At 41.5% G+C, this 24,521-nt stretch overlaps 1 protein-coding gene across 1 annotated transcript in view; it reads right to left on the bottom strand.

Annotated features, from left to right (window-relative positions):
• The window catches only part of LNX1 (ligand of numb-protein X 1), a 79,579-nt gene extending 64,984 nt beyond the window's left edge, over positions 1 to 14,595 (bottom strand). The window contains exons 1-2 of the mRNA XM_066548430.1: positions 14,497 to 14,595; positions 1,091 to 1,569 (exon numbers count right to left, since the gene is read on the bottom strand). Of these exons, the coding sequence (XP_066404527.1) occupies positions 1,091 to 1,476 (386 nt within the window). The 5' untranslated portion in view covers positions 1,477 to 1,569; positions 14,497 to 14,595. The remainder of the gene's footprint in view (positions 1 to 1,090; positions 1,570 to 14,496) is intronic.
• Positions 14,596 to 24,521: the final 9,926 nt, after the last annotated feature.

Genomic DNA, 24,521 nt, shown 5'->3' with positions numbered 1-24,521 from the left:
GGCTGTGAAGTGTGCACTCTGTGAGAACACCTCCACCCTCGGGCTCACCAGCCTGCTCACCAGCCATGCTCTGGTTCTCAGTACTGCCATGTCTGTGCAGGACAGTCTGGAGCCCCTACGCTGGCTGCTCAAGGCTTCCTTCATGTTGCACATGCAGAAGTACACACCTAGCGCCATGATTTACACCTGCAAACTTCAGGGGAATTAATTTCACTGGGTAATAGATACAGCTCACAGAAAAGGGCACATCTTAGATGACCCCATCTCTCCTCAGGCCTGAGGTGCTGTTATGCAGACTATGCCAAAGTGTTAGTATGCTATCAGAAATCACAGCCCTGAAAGTACCTCTTTACCTTTCTGCCTTCCTTACAAAAGGCAGAACATGCAAGACAAAAGCAGCAGCACATGCTTTTACTCTGCAAAACAGAGAATCATTCCATTCTCTCATTGCAGGGGAACCAAACCACTCCCTGGAGAGGTCTCTCCCAGAGGCAGGATTGAGAGACTCCTGGCTACCTCAGGAGGTATAAGGCTGGAGAGGGAGTCCAGCCAGATTTCCAGACTCTGTCTCTCTGTGAGCCCCATGGTGCCCTGGGTAAGTGCTCACCTGGAAAAAGGGAGCGCTCAGGTTCAAAGACCAATACCAAACTGGAATATTTTCTGCTCTACTTCTCATATAGGTCATTTGTGATTCAAAAAATGTTTGAAGAAAGGGCAATTATAAAACCTTTAATGTGCTATTAAAATATTTATAATAGTTCAGCTTCCCAAAACATGCAGATCACTTTGGACTACGTACGCATTGTTATTGTGCAGCTAACCACAAAGTATTCACCCAGAACTGCTAACAATAGCATGAAGTACCTTACATGCATTAGGGCATTGATTCTAAAAAAAGTAAGATATAGCCTATGCCTTGGACTATAAATGGACTAAATTCAGCTCAAAATTAATGATGCTGTGTTCATTGGGAGTGAAATAAACAACTCTTTCTTTACATTAACTGTCTATTTTGACCAGTATTAATTGAAGATATTTTTTCCTCTGCTCAAAAAAAGGAGTGAAAAAACGTCTGTCAACAACAACTTACTGGGTTTGGAAATGCTGTTCAAGGTGACCACGTTGCACAACCTCTGAGCAGTGTTCTGTGAAAGGGCAGCTAACCATTAGCTTGTCCAGGAGGTTATTCACTAGTATGCTGGACTTCCTGCACGTCTGGAGAATCACAAGCTTGCGGTCCATGGGACAGAAGTCTTTTTCCACAAGGAAGTTTGTAAGGCAGGCTGCGCAGAAGGTGTGACCACAGAGCGTGTCTAATGGCTGAAGCAAAGGTTGCAGGCAAATGTGGCATATCAGATCATCATCGACTTCTTCGGTGTAGCTGTACAAGTGGTTTTCTTCCGGTAAATGCGCTTGGCCGCAGGTGACACAGAGTGGCGCGGAGCTATCCTCCATTTCTTCTTCTTTCTGGCTCATAATCAGAATTGATGCAATTCAAAAGGGGGCAGGTGGGAACACCCAACCCTTTTTCTGTTTGTGAGCTGTAGCAAGGCTCGTGTGCTGTCAGATCTGTGGGGAGGAAAGGTGAAGGATTATGCTCTGGGTTGTGTTTCCTTACCATACTTGCAGTATGTAGCTGGATACAAAGTACATATCAGGTACTAGGAAAGGACTGTGTCTTTGGGATGGGAGAGTGAAGCAAAGAAGGGGGCAGAAAAAAAAGAGATAATTAACTCCAGGGACATATTTTCTCATAAATCTAGCTTAATTTACACAGATACTTTCATTGTAAAGGAATATATCAAAATAGGGAGAAATACTACAGGCATTTAATGGTTGAAAACCTTAAATTAGCACATAATTGCAGTTCCAGTCAGATGACTTTGTGGCCACATTACTTCTGCCAGAAAAGTAGCATTGTGTGTGGACAAACACTGCAAGACTGTGTGCAGAAATACAGGTAAGAATAAAGGTTGCTGCCAAATTGCCTGTTCAGCACAGCAAGTGAGAGCAGCAGCTTCACCTAATACACACAAGCATACAAAGACTGTATTGTAGCCAGAGGGAGGATAATTTGGGTGATGAGAATTTAGAGCTTGGGGCCCTGTAGACCATTCTCATACTACAGCAGCAATGGACCTGGACCCCTGCATTCAAAGTTTGCCTGCCTGAAGTCAAACAGTTATAGCCATCTGCAGCAGCATAATCAGTTCAAAACTTCATTTGCTCTGCAAAGAATCTAACACCTTACATACTGAAGTCCACAGCACAATGCTAAGTACTGGATTGCCTATTCCCTTTATAATTTGTCATACAGAAACCCAGTATGTCCCTAGCTAAAAACCCAATTAGCTCTGGCCACAACACCTGCCTGCTGGTATTTTAAAGATGTAAACTCTGTGGGTGGCAGTAAAACCAAAGAGTAATTTGTAGTTTTTACTTGATGAACCCCAACTGCTTGTTGGAGCACTTATGTCTCATTACTTCTATGCTTATTTTGATACACCACTCTGAAAATAAACACGAAGATATAAAATATGCAATGGCCTAATTACTGCTCTTGCTTGAAAATGTAAATCTTATTTGCTGCTCTGCGCTAACACTGTACCCTTGCTTTCAGCTTGACTTAATTTGCTGAGACAATGTGTCAGCCTCAGACACCCATGTCTGAGGGCAAATGAGGGAAAGAATAATAAGAAAAATCTGACTATGACAGAGCATATTTTCATATAAATAAACCCTTATTTTTATGCAAAGCTCATGGGTTCTAAACCTGAGAAATCAAACTTTAACATGGCAGGTTTTTCTGGCATGAAGGTAAAATAATAGCCCCACTAACACTAACCAGATGTTTAAATGTCAAACATTCTCTTCAATGTTTTGCTAGGTTTATTCTTATGAAGCAATTATGTTAAGCGCCTGTTTTTGCTTGCAAGAGAGAGTTCTGCATAAGCTCTCTCTCCTGATTAGCAGTAGCTTCACTGGAATTAAAATCATTGCCTGTAAGAACCCTTGCAAATATTTAAAATACGCCAAACTGGGTCAAATGTTTCCTTTTGTAAAAATATTCACCAGAGCTTTATAAAAAGCTATTTTTAAAGAAACAAACATCTCTCCATAGTGCAGGTAGCAGCTCCACCTGTTATCTTAATATAGGAATTATTATTTCATTCTACTAACGTGACACACAGCAAAATAAAATGAGATAAAAAATTATCAGGGGTGGAGACTATCTGGGCACTGTAAGTGGCTCCTGTAGGAAGCTTTTGGATAACTTCTAGATGGAGTGGGGTGGCTGTGGTGGGTGTCCATGCTCTCCACATTCCTCTCTCATGGAGGGAGCCATCTCAAGTCAACAGGACTGCTTGCAATAATGGCAACACATGGCTTGGGAACTTGCATGATTCTTAAAATAGATGTAAAAATGAATTAGAAACCAATAAAGCATGACAAAAATAGCGCTGTGCTATAAGCTTTGTTATCTTTTACATTTTCAGAATGCCTTGCACCTGGGGCAACCAGGGCTGTGGGCAGCATCATGCTGTTTCTCCACTCCCCCACCATGTCCCCTTGCACCATTGCACACAGGGACGTCTCTGTGGGTGCCTGCCCTATGCACCACACACCAGAATACAGCCAACTCCAGCATTTGTTGCCTCGTGGATGTTTTCAAGGACAGAATTCTTGCTGCTTGCTGGCAGGAGACCCAACACACAGCTCCCATCAGCCAGCCTGAAAGCTAAAGCTGAAGCCCTGCTCTGAGGAAGGAGCAGCCCCCAGGAACATCTGAGCATCGGAGCCATCCCTTCCCAGCCTCATGCCCTAACCCTGGAAGTACCTCTCCTCCACTTCCACATATCCAACACAGCAATTAGCTATCTCTGGAAACAGTACCACAGCTCCAAAGCTACTGCAATTATTTTTCTCAATGACAACAGAGAAAGAGAAGCACCACTGCCCTAAGGCCATGTTCTGCTGCAGCAAAAATGATGAGAGAAGCCCTAGAGGAGTCAAAGTCTGACTGTCCTGGCCACGTTACAGATATGCTTTATCAATCTGACATACTAATAATGCAATGCTAGTGGAAAAGGGCAGGTATGAGGAGCTGTACCTGAATTTTACAATGTTTACATAAATTATAAATACTTGCTACAGCACAGGGAAACAAAACTATCCACATTTATTAGTAACAGGCACTGAGTTTTAGAACATGAAATTCAAGTCCTATGAGGTCTATTATTTAGAAAATTTTGACTACATACTAATATAAACTCTGGAAAAAAAAATCTCAGCCCCTTCTGGCTAACTTGGTCCACATTCACCCATGAACCTTCATAACTGCTGGACATATCAAGCAATGGAATGATTGCCATCTTTGGGAAGTGATTATCCCACCAAAAGTGTTAGCATGGAGGGCGTGGGATGGAACTGTCACACAGATTCAGTCAGAGGCAGATGCTCTTTACAATGTTTGAAGTCACTTGTACTTATAACATTTATGTGCTGTCATATAATAGCTACATAATTAGTATCATGTCCTTTTAGGAAGCTTAAAATCTTAATTCCTCCTGAATATTGTAGAAGAGAGGTGAGAAGGTATTTAAATTCAAGCTATTGGTTGCTAGTTCATCTTTCTATTTCTCCCAGTACCTATGAATAAAAAACAAAAATACACTTTGAGCAAGAAAACCTGCATAGGTAGATGGTAAACCACAGCGAAACAGGAAAGGTAATAATTTCCTGGCTGAACCTCTATTCTTCAAGCCCTGTCCTTGAGGGAGGAAGAGACGAGAAAACAGAGGGAAGGAATCCTATGTTCCTTTGAGTTGGTGTCAGCCACCACTGGCAGCCTCAGTGGAACATGGATGTCACCTTGGCAGTCTCATGCTTCTTGTAGTCAGAGCCATACTGACAGAGGGTGGTTCTTGCAAGGATCATTGGCAGGAGAAGCTTTTAGAGGAGGTGTGGTCTCATGCCTAAGCAGACATCACCAGCATTTGCCACTTCCCTGCTGTGCAGGAAGCTTTCAACAACTCAGGTCCCAGATCTAGCATAGTTTTACAGCACCTAGCACAGACTGGCTTGGATAAAGAAAATCAATCAATTTGTAAGAATGTCACAGTGCTGTGACACTGTGGTGAACCAAGCTTCAGTCCAAGGCAGAGACGTGAAGCACAAGAATACAGTGCAAATGATGAAGGAAGAACATTGTTATCTGGATATCCACATTGCCAAGTTTTCAGCCACAAGCTGAAATGATAATGGTCACATCAGGCATAAAAAACTTCAGGGCCGTGACCACAGTGAAAAGCACTGTCATGATAACACATTTTTTAAAAAGTTACCTAACAGGCTGTAATGATTTGAAGAAGTTTGCATCTTACTGGTCGTCACTGTTTAGGAATTTGCAGCCACCAGAAGCACTTATGAGAATAACAGAACAAACCCTCACAAAAAGCCTGGACAATAAACACAAAGAGTAGGTAGAGAGAATGCCTTTCATCTCCTTGCAATAACAAATCCATAGTTATCCCATCCCAGTGAAGCATTTAACCAATCTTTAGGCTAAATTCTGACTTACCACCACAGTTACACTGGCAGCAGTGTAGCAAGAAGAGGGCTTGCCAAGCAGAGTGGCAGAACCCCACTGCCTCTGCCCAGCCACTGTAAAATATTAACCTGCAGGTCAGGAGGCTGAACTTGAAGTAGCACGGCACAAAATGGGAGAAATTTCAGGTAGCAGAAAATGAGTAACAAAAGCTAAGGGAAAAACAATTAAGATTGTGGAAGTGGCTATCACAGAAAGAATAAAACCAATGCCTAAAGGCCAGAGAAACAGTGACATGGAGCCTGGAAGAGCAGCTGCTGGCTTAAATCACAAATGGAGAAAGATAAGGCAGTGAGCAGGCATCACTAGAAAACAGAGGAGCAAAACAGATGAGTTGCAGAGCAGTAAGAGGAATTTAGCTCCAGCAGTTCATTCTGAAGTAGTACAGCTTGGTGGTAATGAAATCTTCAGTCAATGGTAAGAGTGGCCATGTATGTATGTATGTAGCATGTATGAAGGAAATGGATTCTAAATAGCAGAGTAAGATTGACGAATAGTTGGTATGGTAGCTTGGTTTCCTCTCTGTGTTTAAGGGACACCTTTTATTAATGTTCCTGTTTTATACACACTCAGAGCACATGTATAACAAATCCTGTATCTGCAGATTAAAACAGATACCTTTTTACACCCTGTTTCTCTGTTGTGCAACCCGTGGGATCCGGAGGCTCTACTGACAGAGCTGTTGTGCTCTTCTTAGCTAAATTATGATAGCAAAGTCATTCTGCATCCCTCCCCCACTCCCAGCATGGGCTTTTATCTCCTACAAATGTGCATCTCTGAGTGACTCACAGCCATCCATTTATGTGGGTCAGTAAGGCAGTGGATGGCCAAAGGGGCTGGTCCACAGGCATGTAAGGAAACCACCCTGCCACAGCAGCATTCACAGCTGCCAGGTAAGGGTAGGGGCTCCTTATTCTTCCAGAGATGCTTCTACCTGGCCTTCCTTTCACCACACTAGCTGTGAGCATGCTGCAGCCAATACCTGCCTTCCTTGATAATCAGCATCTTTGCAGAGGGCTTGGAGACTGCCATCTTGTCTGTGTTAAAAAATATGCACATCAAATTGCTAGGAGGCTGAACAGCTTGCACAGCTACAGAATTAGCTCTTTAATGAAGCCTCAGCCCAACTGCCACTGGCCAGATGTGGGCAGGTTAGATGTGGGCATTGTCCCCATCTAGTGGCTCACCCTCCCTGGGGAGATGAGTGGCTCATGGCTAGGAGGGAGCAGAGGTTCTCCCTCACCCTCTCAAGCAAAAGTACAACAGTCCTCCAGTTATGCAGGGTTAGCTGTGAGCTTACTGCTCCTGCCAGAATCTGGGTTGCAAGATCACATCACTTATTTAATATTCATGGTTGTATAATGAAGTATGAGGCTGAATGCTTTTAGAAAACTATTTGTCATTAGTAAAATGGTAACTGTTTTGAGTTCCTACCTTTCATCAAAGCGTCTTCCCTTGTAACAGCCTCCCAGGTTTCCCATTACCATGGCTTGTACCAACTGCTTCTCTCAAACTGAAGTTTTTTATAGATTACACTGATTTTACTTTCCAAGTAAGAAAGTATATACAACAGTTTACTATACCACAGTTGTGGAAAACATTATAGAGTGATCCACACTTCAATAATATGTATTATACAGTATTTTAGATTAAAAAAGGCAGTGATTCACATTTCAAAGACCTGGTTAGAAAATATCATGGAATAATTTGCACCAATCTTGGCATAGCTGCACTAAAGGCCAAAGGGGTGAATCAGTTTGCCTAGACTTGAAACCTTATTTGAAGGAAGTCTATAAAACATTAAGGTGCCCAAAATCTTATCATCATGCCTTCTGACCAGGATTCCTCCCTATGTATAGTCTACTCTCTCTTTTTTTCCCTGCTTTTCCACTTATTTTTAAATCTATTCTGACTAAAGAAGAATCACAACATTTTTTTTTTTCTGCCTGATGTGTAATTAGATGGAGATTTGTTATGGGCAAAGGCAAGATACATACCTTCAGGTAAAAAGCCAGTAGCTGGAGGAGAGTTGTGAATCCTGGAGATATCATTTTAGCAGGTAAGAATTCATCTTGACTTTTAAGATGATAGGAAAGACTGTTATAACTGGCTCTTAGAGGAAAATAATTGTATTTAAAAGTTCAGCACATCAGTACAGAATGTGTCTGAGACAACAAACAGGAGCTCCAAAACCTCTCCTCTGCCTGGCCCCAGTTTTAAGACAGCTGTTTTTCCAAAGTTATTAATAGTCAAAAAGTCTTTCTCAGAACTTATAACAATCAAAGTACTTTGCAGAGCCTTTAGTGATGAAAGGCATTTCCAACTGAATAGAAAAATCCATTGGTACAGTACAGTAGGTGAATAACCCCAACTTTTTAAGTTGTAGCTCAAGCTGTGAGACCCAACAGCAATGTCATACTGTGCCTGCACACAAAGTAACTTCTAAAACCAGAACCAGACTGTTTGAAAAGAATTCTCTTCTCTGTGGCTCATGCTGGAATTTACAGAATTAACCAATGTTGGAAAAAGTTTTTTGTTGTGGAATTATGTAGCTGAAATGCCTGTTGGGAATGTATGGAAATATATTCGGCTGTTTTGTCTGTCTCTCATGCCCACGCAAACCTGGATTGCTCTTTCTGATGATTTCATGGATACAAAACTTTACTCAGCATGTTAAAATAAAATAAAAAAATCAGCCCAGAAGTACTGACAATATTAGGAACAGCTGGACAAGATCTGAGTGAAGAGAAGATCTGAGTAAGACAGTACATATCTGTCAGGTTAAGTATTCCTTACCATAAGGAAAATGTCCTAGGAATGAACTCACCTCAGTAGAAAGTAATACTTCCAAGAAGACTTGGTGCTGGCATGCCTCTAGTTGTCAAATACTGATGGTTAAGGTAGTAACTTCTGTTTCTTGCTCTTTTCAAAGCTCAGTAAGCCCAGACTTATGCCAGAACTAAAAGCTCAGACTCCAAGAGTGAAGATGAGTTGTAGCAAAATGGGCAGGCTGTGGGTAACTGCTTCCCAAAGGCACACAGTCTACCTGCTCAAAGGAAGTCAATCATGTGGTGGAAGCAAGGCTATGTGAGCAATTATGATTGACTCCTCAAGGGCTTCCTAAACATATGCTCATCCTAATTGACATAATAAATGCCATTGGCATTTCACATTGTAAATTACAAAATGACATGGCTAGTTATGTAACAAAAGGTGCACCTCCACTCCGATTTGGCTGATTGCTCTGGCTGGCTTTGCCAACACTGGCAGCCTCACAAATACCTCAAGCTTGCTTTCAGCCATTTGAGCAGATGACAGAACTGTATTTTTGTGGCTGGACAAATGTGTCCCAGCTGCCTTCTAAGAAGCTGGTAGGCCAGGAACAGGTACAGCATGCAAACTGCATGAGGGAGAGCATCCCTGGTCCCTGCTGCAGGTGTGTCTGCTGTGTCTCTGTGATGGGCACTGTAGACCACGTGTGCTCTGTGCAGGCTGCCCTACTTACCTTTAAAATAAAAATACAATAGGCAGAGTAAATTGCATGGGATTGTGAAAATCTTAATACAGCCTCACAGTAAATCTTAATCTGTTTTTGCAATCCTCTCCCAGGGCCCCAAGTGGGTCAGCAAGGAAGGTGGGTGATGCTACTACTCTCCCAGAGAGGAGAGAGAAGAAAGAGCAGATGAAGAGGGAGCAAAAGAGAAGTGGAAGACTTCTTCCCCTCAGGACACTGAAACCTTACACCTCAGCCTGGCTCCCACGCCATGGTACCTGCCACCCTCAGACCACACAGCATCTCCTCACATGTGACCACGAGATAACATTTAATAACTACAAAGCACAGAGCATGTGATGGATAACCCTGCTAATAACACATAATAAAGTAAACTGTGCTTTAATTACACTGTGCCTTTACAACTGCTTCTCTGATCCAGGAGTTTCTTAATACTTGGCAAACTGCTTAATGAGTTCTCACAACACCCTGTGGGGACCTTTTTTCAGAAGCAACCCGCATAGTTAGAAGCACCTACTTGGTTAGGTGAGCAGGGGAAGGGGCAGCTGGCTGCTCCCATGCCTGTGGGGCCAGTGCCCAGATTCTGTCACAGGAATCCTTGTGCAGCAAGGTGACCACAGAGATGCTCTTAGACCTATCCGAGGGAAAGCCCTCACAAACTCCTGACTTCTAGGATTGCATTCTCTGCTTTATGGACATGCACCCGCAGGGGGGACAGCAGCAACTTGGAGCAGTTGGCTCCCCAGAGCAACTTGTCTAAAAAATAGAAGCAAATGCCTGGGTTAAAATTTCTGGCTCATTGCACTCAAAGGAAAAATTAAGCAAATTCAGTGGAACAAGGATGTAATCATCTGTATCTCAAGTTTATTTATGTTTCACCTAACTCCTGTACTATGATTTAGATGTTATTATTATACATTATTAAATAATGGAAATTATTGTTAAATATTATATACTATATACAATTAAAATTATAGGTCTGTAAATGTCTATAACTTAAATTATACTTTTATCTTATTCTTTCCTCCTCCTACTACTTGGGTCCACAAAAATGATGAAATAAACAAATCCTAAGCAGAAAAAATGGTCCCTATTGAAGAACTGCATGGCACAGTGACACTGCTGTTTAAAATAGCACAATCTGAAGGCATTCCTTGCCACTCAGTCCCAGGGTCACAACTGCTGGGGGCCAGTCCTACTCAGGACCCTGGATAAAGGAGGGCATAAGCCCTGGTAAGGTAATCAGCAAGTAAATTTCAACAACTTAGAGGAGTGGTACAGCCTAGGGGCAGCCTTCAAAAAGATGCAGCCATAAATAGAAATTCTGGTGGACAAGGGAAAGAAACGTTGATGACCTTGCAATTTTGTGCACTGCTGAGTATTGAATATCACATTTAAGAAAAATGTACTCTTGGGAAGAGGGAGATATACTGGACACTGAAGAGGCTGAACCCAGCAGCCCAGTTACTGTGGTCTGACTATCAGTTTTCTGGGGCTGACACAAGTTACATTTTGGCTCTTGAACAGACCTCTCTTACAAAGTAGTGCAGACAGTGCCCATTATATCTGCTGGTAGTCCCTATTGCTCATTTGGGAGTCAGGTGTGCAGTAGAGCTTATAGCTCTTTTTAAAATGGAAAGAACTGGGGAAACCTAAAGTATTCAAGCAGGAGTGGAAGCAGATCTTTCTAGATGGGGCTGTGCAATAGTTTCTGTTCCAGGGCTTTTTTTTTTTTTTTTTTTTTTGTAGCAGGATAATGACTAAGCTCCCTGCCCAACAAAAGTCTCAGCAAGTAAATTTTGTTTATTATAGTGACCAAACCCTCAGCCACCAAAACACATCCTGTAAAGCCTGGTACTGTCTTCATCTGCTCAGTGCTGGGAAACAACATCCCTGAGTGTAGTACTACTCACTGGACTTGATTCATCACTGCTTTAATTGGGGCCTCATGGGAACTCCCCCAAAGCCCATTGCTAATTAACATGCATGTGTTGCTGATGGCCTTGTAATATTCCCCTTAACAACAACAGGCTTACTAAGGTTTTGTCAGCCAGGACACACAAGGGACACCAGCCTGGGAAAGATAGTCACGTCTGTGGCTGAGTTAATATCTGCTTCCAGAACCGGTTCTGTGGGTATGAAAACCAATTGTGTGCTGTTTAGCCCCGTGATGAGAAACCAATTAGGAATTACATGCTCAAATTGTCCTGCTTCCTGCATCCTTTCTCACAATCAGATGTTATCTGCTGTGTGCAGGCAGGCAAGGGGATTTTTCAATTCTTTGAAATTCCTCCTACAAGTCATATTTATTTCAGTGCCTCAGACCCTTTTTGACTGGATCTAAACTGAGATATTATTTTAAATAGCAGTAGTGTGATTAGATGAGTTCTCAGACTGAAACTATGAGAACCCAAAGCTATACTTTCCAGCACTGGGTTCTACTTGTAAAATCCTGTGAGAACTGATACTATGAAATATATAGTACAAAATCAGCTTTGTAGTAGAAAATAAAATAAGATAATAGGATCACCTATACTTTTTTAACATCAGCATTTCAACACAATCTATACCATGCAGCTGTAAGCATAGAAAACAAAAGGTTAGGGAAAAGATAAGCAAAAAGTAGACAGGAATTATATCTAAAATCAATCAAAATTTATCTGCTTTCAAACAAGCCATTTTCTGAAAGATATACCAATCCAGACAGAGAAATAGGAAGCATTCCTTAATAAGAAATTTCTGGCAGATAAAACCCATTTATTTTATTAAGAATCTTTGTTTCAGTAAGAATCTTGTGGGTGTATTAAAATGAAACTGGAGGACAAATGAGATTCCATGAGCAGCTAGACAGGTAGGAAGTTTGAGTATTTAGCTCCTTATTAAGGAGGAATTGATTTTTACTCATTGGGATGAGAACAGTACACAGCAGGAAGCAGTTGTACACAACAGGAACTGCCAACTAACCATTCCCTGAAAATGTATTGAAGGTGAAAGTTTGTCTCCTGTGCTGAATCCTTTTGAATCCCATGATTCAGATAACGCTTGCTTTTGCAGATTCAGGTTGAGCCTTTAGGGAAAGCCTTGGAAAGATCAACTGCATATGTGTCTATCCCAGCTTCTAATTTCTGTGAAAGAACTGCAAACAAGTGCTCAGTCAGACTGCATTGCAGGACACCAGTGTCCCCCCATGAGGGACCATGTCCCCCCCAGACTGGCCACAGAGTCCCTGGAGCTACAGTCCTCCCTCTGCCCTGACAGTGAGAGGAGCCAGGTGGCAGCACCCAGCCCTGCAGACAAGGCTGACATCTACAGAAATACCAAAATTCTTCCCCTCCAGCAGCCAGCCTTGAGGATGCTCTCTACATTTGAAAGCCTGTATTAATTTACTTTCCTTCTGGAAACAATGCTGCTTGATTTCCTGGTTTGTAGTGAAATGGAGCTAATCTATCATCTCATCCTGCATGCAAAATTTATTTCCATTTTACTAAAGAAAAGCTGTGCTAGGGAAGACGCCAGCACATTCAAACTTCTTCCAAAACACAATTCAATTTTCTTTTCTAGTAGATGATCACAACTCAGAGCCAGGAACATTCCTCTTTCCAACTCTAGGCTACAACGAAGTCCTGATGCAGTTAATGTTCAAACACATGGGCTTGGAAACCCCTTACAAAAGCAGAGCCCATGTGAGCAAAGGGGAGGACACTTCCACGGGACCACAAACAAGGAAGAGAAATTAGCAGTGGGAGAGTATTTTCAGGGGGCAAGGATAAAACAACAATGAGACAAGCTTTCCCAGATTGATTCAATTTATATCTTTGGAAAATACACGTAGGCTCTGAGGTTTGGGGTGGAAGAATAAAATAGCAAATTAGTAAGAGATCACTTCCTTAAGAAGAATTTTCAGTCTCAGGAAAGTAGATGGGAGTATTGAGGATACAACTCCTCACACATCAGCAGCTTTCCAAATTCCTGACAGTGATTTCTGGCTTTTATTTGCAGGTCAGCATTTGTGCTTTTCCAACAACAGCAGATAAGAGACACTGCTGTTTCAATGAAGTGATGGAACTGCCTTGATGTTGTTCTGCATGAACCTGAATGAGCAAATGAAAAGTATTTGGGCAGGGGGAGCTCCATTTCTACAAAAGATTTTGGGAAAGCAAGTGCCTTGCATGGTGCCCAGTACAGTCACCTAAGGTTATCCTGTTTTTCCTGCTGTTGAAGGAGCCCTTTCCTAGTTATCAGGCATCATAGAAGAACACGACATACAAGTCTAATATGCACCTTTCCTGGTTTTTGTGCTTTTCTTTGGCAGATGTAAAAGTGGCTGACAGCTTGATGCAAGCAGTCCATCCCTGGTCATTAAAAACAATCCAAAACATTAAGAAGTTTAAACATGTGAACAGGTCCTTCTGATTTATATACTTGGACCTCTTGTCTGCTGAGTACTCAGAGTATACATTCTGGTGGGTGAGGATGTCCACGTACCCTCATTGCTGTTCTGGGTTCTGAGTTGGCACTGAGAATATACATGTTCTCACAGGAAAAATCAGTCTTATGGTAGAAATAAAACTTACAAGAAGTTATGCCTATTCACATATATTCACAGGTTTGCAACTGCTGCATATACTGGTACTGAATTACAAGATGTTTTGAGTAAAGAACTGAGTGTAAGCTTAAGTGAGAAGAGCATGAGCTAAAGCTAAAAACGAAATCAAGTTCTCTTTTTTTTCTCACCTCAGCTGCAGTTCTATGCATAAAATTAAGCAGGAAGATACAGCAGTGGTGAATGTAGCCTCAATTTACCTCCTACAGCTGCAGCGAGACTTTGTGGGTTTTAACCTGGGGGAGGGGAAGAAATAGGTTTCCAGAGGATTAATAAAGCGATGGGCTAAAGCAGCTGCAGTACAAATGGCACCTCTCCACAAACAATTGTTTGGATTTCAACACCCTTTACTGAAGAAATAGACCTTCTTAGCAACAGGGAGGACAGAAACCCAAGCACATCTAGCTAACAAAAAGGCTATGAACTAAACAGTGTTTTTGCCTACCAGCATGTATGTATGTAAGTAGTATTTTAACAGTGCCTACCAAGAAGAACAGCAACCTACGGGTATGTTATATAAAACAAACTCTACATTAGGCTATAGGGAAGCTGAATCATTAATGACAGACACAGTAGATATTTATCACTGCCTGGCTGCATGGCACTCTAGAGTGTGCAGGCTGAGATTTGGACCCACTCCCCCACCACTAAACAGGGCTGGTTTGTTTACCAGAGCATTTTTTGCCCCTTTGCTCCTCTGGAAGAACTCACACCAAGCTCAAGGGGAAAAGCAGGAGCAGGGCAAAGGAAGATACAAGCCTTTCAACTCACGTGTGTGGCTTTGCCGCGTCTCTCATGCACTGCAGGGCGTGGTGCAGGTGTAGAATCAGCAGGCAGGGGCTGGCATGGCTGGGCAGGGCCTGGGCTCAGGCCCAGCTGCAGGCACACAGCGCTGCTGCCCGTGTCAGACGGCGAAGCCTGTGGCATGACAGAAGGCACAGAAAAGCTGAATTGCATAAACCTGAGCAATTTAAGGTTTAAAAGGCCACGCCCTCCCGGTCATGTCTCCTGCAGGCAGATAAGCGTGTGCAGGTTGCTCATACAATAGTGTAACTTGTAGCTTTTACTTTTCTTTCCGGCATATACCAAAGTTCATTTTCAGTCAGGTTCGTCCTTGCATTTCTTTTCTTCATTTAACCTGACAATCAATGTGGCTTAAATTTAACAAATACAAGTGGACCATCCTAAAAATCGCTTCAAGACAGAAGATTCATGTTGGCTTTCCCCTTTGAAAAGGAAGATCGGTCCACAAGTACTAACCCAGAATCTATAGTTTGGAATCTGATTCTTCAGCTTGTTCCTGTATACTTGGTGGTGAGCACTTAAACCGTGTAAAAGCAATTTGTAAACTCCAGAATCAGCTGTCTGAAAATACAAGCTCTGTTAATTTTCTGAACATTGCAAAATTAAGACTGCATTAGACCCTCTTACCCAGTAATTTTCGGTTTAAAAAGCACCCAGGAAAGGGAAAAAATGTTGTACTGAAGATAAGGTGTCATGCTGCTGCACTGTGATGCAACAGCTGAATGAAAAAACAGCAGCAGCAAAAAAGATCTTTTTTTCAAAAAATATTTTCAATAGACTAAAAGAAACCCTCATCTTCCAACTACATGAATCACTAATAAATGCAATGACTTCAGCCATCTTAAGCATTTTCTCCTAAGGAAGGAAGTGTTATTCAGGAAGCAAGGCAGCTTTGGGGATGGACTTGAATCAAGCAACTGCAGTGTACCATGAAAACAGGCGGGAGGAAATCCCCAACCTTCGATATAAACATCTATGGCTACTAGGTCTTGGCCTCCAATTTATTCTTACACAAGTTTGTTTCCCTTCAAACATTTTAAAAGCATGCTTGTTATTTGTGACTATAAAATCCCTTGTTAAATATTTATTTTAAGAAATCATCAAGGGACACGTCAAGTCCTACCAGCAAGTGTGACAGCCATACCCTTGGCTGGATGGATGCTTCCTTGCAGCAGTATTTGCCTTTTCTGCCCTGACAGCACAGCACCTCAGCTCCAAGTTGCTCAAGAAAACCTGGGATGGGTTCCTGCCAAGCCAGCCTGCCAGTGTACAGTTGTTCCAAACCCAGGCAGTGCTGTGCTGGATCTGGGGCACTGTGCAGCTGCTGCTCTTCCCCCAGGATGGGTGCAGAATGGAGAGACACAGCCCGCACGGGACCAGATGTCCATGGCAGTCACAAGGCCAGATATGCAAGCCTCATGCGTCAGCCGTGTGCAAAATTGAACTATGCATATGAAATGTACTTTTAAAAACATGCTTAAGCTACAGAAGCTTAAACATTAGCAAATACATCCCCACAAAATAAAGCCTGTGTTTAAATCCTTCCTCACATGGAAGGTCTCTCTGAGGCTGCTCGACCCAGATTAGGAAGCCCAGAGCCCTGTTGTCACAGGTGACCACATCAGATGCTCAGTTACAGACTTAATTTCCATCCTAGCAACTAGCCAAGTTTGCCCTCCCTCCCACTGCTGGGAGGCTTTTCGAAGTTTCCAGACTAAGGGCCAGCTCAAACTCATTTGTTCTCACGCTAATGTTACTGAATTGCTTAAATTGCCTTTCCTATCTCATGATATGCTTTCCTGTTTTCCTTTCCACTCAAATTCTTTAAGTCTCTGCTCTCAGAGAAACAAAAGGCTCTCTGCTCTCCTGCTCACACAAACAGCCCTCTTGGGCACTCATTCCTGTACAAATTCTTCACTCTGGAATGACATTTATACTTCTTTATCTATACCAGGCAAATTATTTTCCTAGAAGGTGAGTTATTTATTGGCTCTGAACCAAATTGCTGGTGAGATCTTTGGTACCTGTTGATGGAAGATCCTAGCTGAACCTGTCTTTCATCTGCTGGGAAGGAACATAGAAGAACCTCCTTTAAACTATAGTCTGTGTACTGTATTATTTATCAGTTCCCTCTTTTGCCTACAGCAGATTTTCTTCATCAACATCACAAAAAAGTGAGAGCATTTTCCCGCTACAATTCATTAATTGGTACCAAAATGACAGGGTATCATAGATCTGACTGGTGCATTGACACCTGTTTGATAAACTTCTAATTTCCTGGTATAGATTCATACACTGGGGGCAAAAAATTTTACATATTTAGCTGTTTAATTTTAAAATAAATTTGTACTTGTATCTCAAGCTGTGCAAATACAGGTATAAGGACAAACATTTCAAGTTGCAGATATTCTGTACTTCACTACTGCTGAAATTATTTGCAGTATTCCATAAACTCTATTGTAGTAGACTTACTCATTTACTTACTTCAATGATTTTACTTCAATGAATTACTGAATGATTTCAGCATACATAGAAAGCATTGGCAGTACACAGTGTGCAAGCTACATTAGAAGATTAGTCATGTCACATTAGGGGAAACTGTAGTAATCGATGTTAGTTGATAATATTGTAATGGATGCCATCTGTGTTGGGTTGAAAAGATCACTGTGTCCTGCAGACACACAGGCCTGTGCATCCTCCTGTGAAGCCCCATGAAACCAGGGCAGAAGAGGCAGGGGTCAGGTCAGCTCTTTGCCTGCCACTGACCACTTTCTCCCAGTCCCTGGTCCAGGCCAGGCAGCACACTGCTTACAAAGAAGGAAATAAAAGAGCTTTCTCCAGAGCATGTTACATTCCTGCCCACACTCCTCTGGCAGGGGCCTGAGCCATACTGTCTCTTTCAACAGCACTAGAGATTGCTTGGGGATTTCTATGATGTACCCACAATGGTAAAATACACCCTTGCCCCAGACCCCCGTGGATGCACATGGGATGGGAACCAGGACAAAGGGGACAGGTGGACCTGGCTGGCCCTCTGACTCAGTGGAACAGCAGTGAGAAGGAATGATGCCAGAAAAGGAGCAGCAAGAGCTGTGGGTCACACCTCAGAGTGGTGGGGACGATGAGACAGGAGGAGTTTGGAGTCCCCCCAGAGGAAACTGTCTCTCCTGACCTCCAAATGGCAGGCGACACATGCACATCCAACGTTCTCCCATGAGATTGCACCTCAGCTTGTAGAGGCATACAGAAGAATGGGAAAAAACCCTAGGAGGGGAATAATCAGGTGTAGACAAAACTCCAGCATTCAGGCCAGCATTTTCATATCAGTTCCCTCTCTTGTTTCCTCTCTGTGGAAAATGAGCAACCTGAATTGGATCACAAAACATAAAAGGATTGCCAAGCACTTGTACTCTGGACTCTGCTGATTACTGAATGCCACTGACAGTCTGCTTGGAAATTAGACTGGACTCTGCAGTCATTAATCACCAATATTAAATAGCAATTCTGTACAGTGTGACAGTTTAACTAAGAAGTTGACTTCCAAAATTGACCCACTTGGTATAATTTACAGTTGGCAAAGCTCTTACAAAGTGTATGTTACTCTGGGAAGTCATGTTTCATTTGTCATAAGCATTTACTGGATCTTCTGTATCCAGTATCTTTACATTTTCTAGATGGCTCCCATGAAGGAAAACAAGAGCATAATAAGAAAATTAAAATATCAAGATTATTTTAATCTCTTGACCTCAATTAATGAACCAACAATAGTACCAGACTACTATTTTTCTGAAATGGACTGCTTTCAGAGACCAAGAGAGCACAGGATGAAATATGGCCCTACTGGGAAAAATCCCAAACCAGCAACTTGTACCATACCAGCAACTAAAATCATCCCACCCAAGAGCCTGTATGGCATCCCTCAGGAATGGCCTTGACTTGGAAAGCCACAGACCCAGCTCTAAAACTTCAAGGAATCTTGGGGTCCTTCCACCTCTTCCAGAAAAAAAAAATCTGTGAACACATGAGCTTTACATACATAAGCAAAACAAACATTCAAGTGGCCAAATCACTCTGGCTGTAGGGAGAGGATAAACAGATAGGCAGGCACTATATGTTTCCCATTGTGAAAAATTCTTGAAGTTAGAAGATTAATCTGGTCTCTCAACGCACTCATTAGTTAAATTGCAAAGCAAGCTCGTTACATAAGCAACTCGAGGACAATTATATTTATCTCATCAAGGTTCACAGTACAGATGGATTGCTGACCAAGGTAACATGAGTATCTTCTGCAGGGTGAAAGCTCTCTGATCTATTTGAAACATCAGTCCTGTGCCTTAACCGAGTTTTCAGGTTATTTGTATCTTTTTGGAAGAATACATTTATGCAGTTCCTCCCAGAGGTCTCTCCAGCATGAAGAGAGGAATTGAGGAAAGCTGGGATTCATTCTCTAGAAGTGGGCAAATCAAGGCACAGAAATTAAGTGACTTGCTCCTAATTATCAAAGAAGTCTCTGGAATAAAGAGCACCTCATGAATTCTCCCATACTTTGTTAGACCCAGTAAAGGAAATGCTTTAATGTGGAATGAAATTTCTGTACTTTAAGCATGTGCAAATACACAGAGTGCTCAGTCCACTCTTGAATTAATTTTCCAGGCTTATACCTGAAGAGTTCAATATTTGTTGAGAGATGGAGGTCATCTTGTCTGACTCCTTGCATGTCACCAGCTGCACATACCCTCTTGCTCTATCCCTTTGTGGAACCCACTGCCTGGGTTTAATCCTATAAGGAATCTTTCTAGAAAGGCAGTTTGCTCTGGTGAGAAGAACAAAAAGGTGGGGAGTCCACTGGTCTCTTTGGTATCTTATTCTAGGAATTAATTGTGCATACATGGAAAAACACGTGGATAATTTATTGCTAAATTGATGACACTACCCCAGATTATTGCCATCAGTTGGCAATAATGTTATGCATTTCCTGGGAAGATGAATGAGCTGGTATCTGTATTTTGTACCTCTACATGTGTTATATTTGTACTAACATCCTCATCTATTTTTCATGTGGAACAAAAAGGCTGTGGTAGAGACCTGCCAATATAGCAGGTGTATTGGCTCGCCCTCATGTAAGATTTTTGCTATTCCTTGCATTCTCATCCAATTTCAAATCCTGTTTTAAAATGCTGCCTGTGATGGGATTGATGTTATTCCATAAGCCTGTCCATGTGCATACATACAATAAACACGGACAAAATCAGACCTTTGCACTGTACTCAAGGAACACACCAGATACTTTGCCCTCCCATTGAGCTATGATTACATTCTAGGGCTGTCCATCAAGGTCTACAAAGTCTTTCCAAAGTCTCTATTTTTTTTTCTGAAACTGCTTCCCCCATATGATACATGTTCTCAGTTTCCAGGTTTATAATTTTACACTTGACCACGTTAAAGCACACTTTTGTCAGTCTGAAGTCCGCTTTTGAGACAACTCAGATTCCCTTTTCTCTAGTGCCATGCATAATCAGTGAGTAATTCAGTATTTTTCCTGCAAGACTAAGTAGTGAACATTGCCAGAAGACGTCCGAGTCTGGATCTGGCTATGGAATCTCACAAAAAAATTTCTTTTTAGAGTGATTTTGCAACAATTCCTTTGATCCACCAGCCCTTAGACACCCGACATATTCTTAAACAAGAATGCAAAATGCTACATTTTTGATCAAATTATGGTAGGATAACAAACTGAAGACTTGTATTTTCCATTAGGCTTATAGTTACTTTTTTAACCAGCTGGGTAATCTTACATTAAAGAAGCAAGCCAAGCTTACCTGACAAGACCTGAATTCAGTGAAAACATCATTGGCTGCCATTAACAGTAGTCCTGTTTTTTATACTTGAACTCCCATATCAGCTTCTCTATTATTTTGCTGGAAGTGAGGTCAGGCTGGCTGCCATGCTGTTATCAGAATTATCCTGTTTGTGTCATTGGGGCACTGGCAAAAAAAAAAATGAGCATGCCTTCAGTCTTGGTAGATTGCTCCAATGTTCCCAAATTTATCAAAAGCTCTTATCAGTGGGCCAGAAAACTTCTCAGCCAATTTAAGAAAGAAAATAGAATGCATAGCTGCTCACAAAACAGAGGCTACTGCCTTAAAGCTGATTCCTCAAAGTAGGAGTTGTCTAACATTCTTTTAGTTGCAGATGGGCTGGAAAAGAATTTGTCTTCCTCACATGATATATACAAACCATATTTTTTCTTTCAAAACATAAACCAGAAATATTTTCTGAACATTTCAGCCATCCATACATATCTTGTTAACAGTTTCAGTACCTACAACCCTTGCCTGGCCCACATCATTGCTACTTTGTTTTTCCTTATGTAAATTTAAGACTCTTCAAAACACAATTTTCTTGCCAAGAGTAGATTTTGGTTTAAGTGTTACTAGTAATTTCCATACTTAATAATATATATATATATCAATGGATATTCATCTCCCTTTTATAGCCTATTTTCCCAGCCACACAGTTTATTTAAATATGTACGTACTGTGTGTTTGCACGCCCACACAAGTGTCTGTAGATATGTATACCTATGCAGTCCTATATACACATAAATGTGGACAAACTGATACCTGTTTAAACACATGTATACAGAACAGTAAGTCCATTTCTACTTTCTGTCTTCTTTTGCTATACATATTGTCTTAGTAATGTTTTGTCCATTTAGTAAACTCTTGAAAAACTTTAAGTTTTCTTTATGCCTCCATGCCTCTGCTTATTCAGTTTTATTAAGGGCAGTCCTTAGCTTTGGGAAATTGGCCTTTTCAAATTAGCATGTGTGTATGATTAGCATGATTTGGGACTATATTCTCTTCATGCATATTAGATGTAACCAGGTCATGATCAGTTTTTCCTGAGACAACACTTGATTTCCAGTCTAGTGGATCAATTAACTTTTATCTATCAGGCTACCTAAAAGGAGAATTCTTCCACTCTAGGTCTAACCACTTTTTTTTTGCAGAAGAATCATCCAGTACTTAAAGCTATTCTATTGATTTTTCACCAGTACCTAAATGAAACCTTCAGCAGGTGTGCCAAATAAAGTTCCCCATAATTACATAATTGCCCCCCCACATGCAATAGTAGCTCAAACTGTCTTCAGATTCATTTCAGTGATTTATGTTACCTCTGCTCACTGCTGAACCTTGATTATCAGCACATTTATTGTGCTGCATTCCCTAAGATCCTGCACTTCCCTGTTCTAAGGCAGATATCTGTCACCAGGTCATAGACACTCATTGCCCTCGCAAAATTTCTTTTGTCACCCTTGGTCTGTTTAAACAACTTATATGATATCCTAACATATTGAGCCCTCTAGCACTGTAACCTGATGAGACAATTAAGTTGACTCTATCTTGATAATTAATAAATTCTACTTGCTCTTACTTATTACCCAGATTCCTAGCTTCAGCATATAAGCATTTCCAAATGTATTTCTCTTTGGATCCTCTACCATGCTGATTTAATTTGTTCCTGACAAGGAAAATCTGAACCACATTTACTTTCTTAACCCCCTTCTGCATGCAGTTGCTTTAAATACAGTTGTGGCAGTTCCCAAGGGCCAGAATGTTTTGTCCCAGCCACACCTATTCAATCTCTCCATCTTTTAGTACTGTATATATTACAAGCCAGTACAGGGTTTAGCTCCATGGTATGTAGTCAGTCCAAAACCAACATGGATATTTTGTGCTGACCTGTGGAATGCTGACATGGGCTGGCTGGAATATAATCTCTGCAGCACTGTTTAAAAAATGGCACTCAGCATCATTCTTTCTGCATCAGTGTCATGTTTTTGCAGGTGGCCTTGCGAAATAATTCAGCAAGTAAAATTTTTAATATCAGTGTAAGTACTCCACGTAGGCCACACAGTCACAACTTATCAAGGAACTGCAGTCTTCTGCAATACTTGCAACACCTTGCAGGCAAAAGGCTCAGTGCTGGCTTGAGCCAGTCATGGAAACTCTCTGAAGAGACCCAGATGTGTTCCACACCGAAGAAAAAATTGCCTTAATAGCTGTGCGTGTCTCACAGTTACCCACTTATATGTCTTTTTTTCCACACAGCACAAACTGGAACGTTCTGCAGAAACCTTCTGGCAACAGGAAGGGGGCCCATAGGCCTCTTGGATCTGCCTGGTTACTGCACTGGTACCTACCTTCTCATAAGAGGACAAAACTCAGCACTGAACCCTGGATTGTCCCTTTAAGTGTTTGAAGCCTGTGCAATCCAGCTAAGAAAAACAGGGCATGCTTTACAAAGTGTGTCACTTCCATCAATACAACAAGAACTTGCAAAGACATAAATTTGAGTCAGGGTGCTATGGCCACTATGGGCACCCTGCTCTTGCCTCAAAGAGGTAAGGCATTTTCTCTGTATGTGGAAAAGTTGTGTCTTTTACCGGACTAATTGGTACAACTGGAGGAATGGTGTGCCTTCAGGAATGCAAGGGTTCCTTTGATCACACACACTGCAAGTTTTATTATATCAACACAGCAAACCATGAAAGGTAGCTGCTGGGAAAGAGCACACAGAAAGGGGCCACCTCAAAAGGCAGTGAGAATTTTTCAACCACTGGCTCCTGAGCAGCCCAGCACGTTGAATCTGAACACGTTGTTGCCTGGAGATTGTGGCACTGTGTACTGATCCAGCAAGCTCAGCAAACAGGGAATAGTGCACATCTTGCAGATAACCTTTCACTAAGTAAGCTGAGCATCAGCCTAAGCACACTCCTCTCACGTGCTAACTGCTGCATTGCTAATTTATTTAATGAAAGGAGAGTGCAATCCATACAGTATAGATTACACCAGAAACAAAAGTTGTGAGGAACATGGCCACACCGGCCAATGAAGAGTATAACATATTATACATGTACAGAGAACTTTGTTAGCAATGCTCGTTGCAAACTGAGAGGGTGATAATTGAAGGTCTTTATCTCAGAAAGGTAACCTAAAACTCAAATGAGAAAATGCTACTCTGTCCTTAACTGTTCTACTTACAAAGCCAAAGGCCTGAAAATAGTGGATAGAGGACCAACTGGGTTGTTGACCTTTCCCATGCAGAGCAAGGTCTCCCTCCTTTCATGGGTTTCTGCCCTCCCATGAGACAAAAAATATATTTTAAGCAGCTCATGTAATGGTGCTTGTGTACCTGTCAGTCCCAAGAACCCACAATGACTTTCGCATTTGAGGAACAATTTCAAGCACTTCTGACAGATGACAGGGGCTTTCAACAGCAATTAAACAAGTTTGGTGAAAGCAGGTAAGCTTTCACACGGAGATGAAAGACTGATAGCAAGCATTACACTGGGAGAAAACTCTCTCTGAGACTGTCTTACTGAAATGGACAGCTCTTGCTCCTATAATGATAAAGTGGTCTTAAATATCCAAAAAGCAGGAAAATCTTCTGAAGCTCACAGCAGTCATGAATCTAGAGTAAGATTCCTTGACTTTGGTAGGCATCTGTTTGTTTAACTACAGTTGTTTTCTACCCTGCAGTAAAGGATCTGTTTAACTGTTGTTGTTTTCTACACTGTGTATTCAGATGATTTTTGAAAACCATAACAAATGAATATGTAACTGTATAACACATTATATATAAAGCATACATATAAAAAATTCAACAGAAGATTGAGTGACATTTCAGCAGTTCATAAAGGAAATAGTAGTACTAGTAGTAGTAGTGTTGAATTTGTTTGTGGTCTACAATGTGAATGCTTAGTATCATTTCAAATTATATTAGTATCACTTCAAATATCATTTCTCCTTGAGAAAACATTTGTTTTTATACATTGGAAACACTTTAAAAGTGGCAACTCCAACAAAGCTATTTAAAAGAAATTCAGAAGTCCATTTAGCTGACTCATTAGCTCAGATCAAAGCATGGTGTTAACACCAAAGTGGTAAGTTTGATACCTGTGTGGGCCATTCACTTAAGGGTTGTAC

Source organism: Molothrus aeneus, chromosome 4, assembly GCF_037042795.1.
Source record: "Molothrus aeneus isolate 106 chromosome 4, BPBGC_Maene_1.0, whole genome shotgun sequence".
Classification (NCBI taxonomy): domain Eukaryota; kingdom Metazoa; phylum Chordata; class Aves; order Passeriformes; family Icteridae; genus Molothrus; species Molothrus aeneus.
Note: the sequence above shows the minus strand (reverse complement) of the source record. Positions and strands in the feature narration are given on the sequence as shown.